We start from the raw sequence: 4,229 nt of genomic DNA on the forward strand, positions 1-4,229 counted from the left end.
ATATTTCCTTTGAACAGATAGATTTGAAAATGTATATAGAAATACAATAATTTTAGTAGGATATGAATGTTAGTGAATGCATCTTGAACTACACTCCATACCAGTGGGTGGCGGTAATGCACACCTTCAGTTTATTGCCAACCGACATTGAACGCCACAAAAAGAAGAAGAAGAAGAAGAACCTGTCTGTTGTTGATGACGAAAGCACTGTGCGACATGGTTGTCATGCGTTTTAGCGGTTAACAAGAATACGTTGATATATCTCTCGGTTTATATATTTAAATCGTTGTAATTGATTTTATACATGTATAACTATAATATAATCACAGAAGTGCGACTAAGGAAGTGATATTTGATTTTTTTAAATAGTCAATCTTACTGCAAGATTTGACCAGCGAACTGAATCAGTGAGTCTAAGAGGCATTTTCAGGTTATTTAACAAACAAATTTTGACAGTTTTGTGGTGACTGAGCTGTACGTGAGGTTTAGGTAAGAGTTTTCTGATGCTCTATACTAAACGAGAGTCTCATAAAACGTCGTAACACCAAACAGCTAAAATGGGCTCTAGATTTATGCTAAAAGTCAGGACATGTTTAAAGGCACCACAGGTGCCTTACTCAGTACACTTTTTTTGCACAAGAGAGTTTAAACAGTACCCTGGAGGCAGACAGATGGACAGAGGTAACAGTTATAAGCCTGGTGGACAAAGTACACCAAGAATAAAAGACAACCTACAAGGTACAGATGATTGCTTCAGTAAGAAGTCTACTGTCGGGAAGCTGCCTTCCTTTCCCAAACCTACGTTTGCTGCCGGGACAGCTAAAAGAAGAACTGAGAGCCTGAGGTCAAGAATGATGTCTGCACTTGACGAAGAGGAGCTGGCACCCGGGCCAACAAAAACAGAAGGTACAGAAGTCTATGTGGAGGTGTTTTTATAACTGCTCGAGTTTCCTGCATTAAAACACAAGTGTTTTACAGAAAAATTACAGCCGCCGGATCAGCCGCTCTCCCCTGCTGAGTGGAGGGACCTGAAGGAGTCTCTGGGGAATTCAAATAAATTTGAGCTCCAAATGGCGATTGCAATGTTCAAGTTTGGATCAGAACTGGATATTGCTAAGTAAAAGAAACACGAGTGTTTGACACTTTGTGTGATACTTGTTAAGTTGACCCGCTTTCTTTTCAGTGAGCAGAATTTATACACAGTGTAGTGTATTTTAAAGATAAATAGCCGTAATTTGCCTCATGGTTTCTTACTGTCCCAGATCCCTGCTGAGTTTTGTTGCGGTGGAAACAGGCACTCTGCCTTACAAGCTGCTCCTGCATTATCTGCACCTGTGTGTGAATGGAGGCCACGACGATGAGGTGTTTGAGGTCTACAACATCATGCGTAGATGTTTCCCCTTGCTGGAAACAGGAGCTTCCAGCCTTTTTATCAAGTCCTTCAGCAGGACGGAACGGTGGAAGGAGGCCATCAAAATCTTCCAGGAAGTCAAGGAGGTAAAAAAAAATACGTGCTGGTTAAAAAATAGAGCTGCACATTTTCTACATCCTAGCCTGATTTTTATTGCTATCAAACAGAGGTCTATAAAGTACTTGAACAAAATAACTTAGTAAAAGTAAAATTACATGAACAGAAAATGACTTTGGTAAAAATAAATTTCACCGATGAGAAAACTACTCAAGTAAAAGTCATAAAACTGTTCACAAAAACTGGGAAAGTAAAAGTACTTTTACACATTACCTAAAAACACACTGTTGAATTTACTGAAGCAAACTGGTTCCACTGAACCAGGTTGAGTAAAGTGAGCAATATATGTATATTCTTTGTTCATTTTGCTCAACTAGGCTCAGTGGAGCCATTTGACATGACTTTTTTTTACGTAAATTCAACACTTCATTTTTTAGAGTGCAAAAACATCTTTCATGGGTTCAGACAGATTTAATTTTGTAACGAGTAACTAGGTGTTACATTTTAAAGTGCCTGTGACATGCATGTCCATGAAATACAAAAAGTCAAAGAAAATATATTTATATTTAAGGAACTTGGCATAATACACATGATTGTACCCATTATGTCACATGACTGGCCTATTTTCTTTTGAATTTGGCTCAGCTAAAACGAAACAGGAAGTGACATCAAAGGGGAACTCTTTGAGAAAGACAACTCCCTGTTTTTTTTTTTAAACAATATTATTTGAACTACGACTCTTTCTCATCTCTCTATAACAGTGATTAAAATAATCTAAAGAAACATCAGATTCTTCTCTACAGTCTGTGTTGTTAGCCGTTGTTAGCCATAGTAGCCATGCTCTGTTTGCTTTCAGACATTCCCCTTTGACATCACTTCCTGTTTCTGAACATTCAAATATCTCAACAACTTTTCATCTCAGCTGTGTGAAATCTTTTTTGCAGTATGTTATCAATGTTATCTTTTCAAAAATACATTCATATTTATTACAAATATTGATGTCAGCGGCACTTTAAAGTGAAGAAGTAAAAATATAATTTTTAGCTTTAAAATATAACAAAATAAAAGTAAAAGTAGCTATTTAAAAAAAATATTGGTAAAACTATAAATCCTCAAAAAAACTACTTAAGTACTGTAACAAAGTAAATGTACTTAGTTACTATAAACCTCTGCTATCGAAAGGTTTTCACCCCGACCCTGGGCAACTATGGTGACGTCATCATCGCGGCATATCAAAACGGTGATGCGACCATGGCCTGGGCTCTTTATGACGAATTGATTAAGAGTGGGAAGACTCCACTTCCGTACACCTGGGAGGCTCTGTTCGCGTGCCCGAAGAAGACCAACGAGGGAGAAGTCGTTCAGGAGACTGAGCAGCAGGAGCGGCTGCAGGGGATTCTACTTTACATGAGAAACAACCAGATCTACCCTCAGCTCAGCCTCGCCCACAAGATCAAGACCTGGTTTGAGAGGCGAGATAAAGATGCAGATGTTTATATTAGAATTTATAATTTAAAGTRCTGCAGTGCTGGATTACTGATTTAACAATCTACCATCTGTTTAGTATTTTTATTTCCCTTTGCTCCTTCCTGTCTTCAGTCTCGCAGGACAGAACTGGACAGGAGCCTGGACCACCGTCACTGCAAAGTAAACACACTTCCTAGATTTGAGCACCTAATTACTCGTAATCTGTGTTGATTTTTATTTTTTACAAGTCTGCGWGTGTGTTTAGGGGAAAATGTAGGTGCTGCGGAACAGAGCTGGAGTCCATTCAGCTGACTGCTGAAGAGTTTCAGAAAGTGAAAGACAACATAATGGTTAACGTCATCCAGGGAAGAGATGTTTTCGTGAATACCACTCCGGAGGTACACAAACACACACAAACACCACCAATAAAAGGTTATTTGTTAAACGTTTGTCCCCACGCTGATTAAGACACGTTTAAAAAAGAGGCACGTGTCTGTATAAAGGCATAAAAAAACAATTAAAATTTTTTTTTAAAAGATAAAAGCTTAAAATTAGGATAAAAACAGACTCAAGGTTCATTTTTTTTAATTAGACCTGCAGAAAGTCTGAACAACCGTCACTCAAAACTGCTTTAAAAAGATCAAGAAAGTGTTTTCCTTTTGTAAGCAAAACATTAAGTGGTGGCACTCTACAGCTGTAACTGCCTTTTAAAAGCTGTCTAATATACATTAAATCATTTTATAAGAAGTTCTCAAAACTTTTTCTGAAATTTCTTGACTTAAATATTTTCTTCCAGGTTTAAATAACATTATATACATTCGTTAAAGTCCATTTATTGCATGCAATGATAACAATTTAGCTATTAAAACAGCAAATTCATTTATATTTTTTGATTTCTATACTTCGCTAACCTTTAAAACTTTGAGCTTCAGCAGTTTTAAATCTTTTAAGATTATGTTTTTTCCAGTTTTAGTGTAATAAAACTCATGCCTTAGTGATTAAATAATCATATTTTTTAAACCAAAGTAACTCCAGCCTTCTGTCTGTTTCTGCTAGGTGGCATTGTTGGGTCATTTAATCAAACTGTGGTGTGAATCTGAAACTGACTTTGAGCTGTTTAAACAGCTTTTATCTCCTAATAGATTTTAGTTTTGTCTAGGGCTGCTACGATTAATCAACAACTAATTGATTATTAAAATAATCGATGACTAATTTAATAATCGATTAATCGTTTATTAATCGTAGCAGCCCTAGACAAAACTAAAATCTATTAGGAGATAAAAGCTGTTTAAAC

At 36.7% G+C, this 4,229-nt stretch overlaps 1 protein-coding gene across 1 annotated transcript in view; it reads left to right on the forward strand.

Moving 5' to 3' along the window:
* The first annotated feature begins 180 nt into the window (after nucleotides 1–180).
* prorp (protein only RNase P catalytic subunit) overlaps nucleotides 181–4,229 on the forward strand; it is a 10,554-nt gene continuing 6,505 nt past the window's right edge. Inside the window, exons 1-6 of the mRNA XM_014022368.1 lie at nucleotides 181–906; nucleotides 979–1,117; nucleotides 1,263–1,497; nucleotides 2,651–2,940; nucleotides 3,068–3,115; nucleotides 3,201–3,333. Of these exons, the coding sequence (XP_013877822.1) occupies nucleotides 558–906; nucleotides 979–1,117; nucleotides 1,263–1,497; nucleotides 2,651–2,940; nucleotides 3,068–3,115; nucleotides 3,201–3,333 (1,194 nt within the window). The 5' untranslated portion in view covers nucleotides 181–557. The remainder of the gene's footprint in view (nucleotides 907–978; nucleotides 1,118–1,262; nucleotides 1,498–2,650; nucleotides 2,941–3,067; nucleotides 3,116–3,200; nucleotides 3,334–4,229) is intronic.

This window comes from Austrofundulus limnaeus, unplaced genomic scaffold (genome assembly GCF_001266775.1).
Source record: "Austrofundulus limnaeus strain Quisiro unplaced genomic scaffold, Austrofundulus_limnaeus-1.0 Scaffold327, whole genome shotgun sequence".
NCBI lineage: Eukaryota > Metazoa > Chordata > Actinopteri > Cyprinodontiformes > Rivulidae > Austrofundulus > Austrofundulus limnaeus.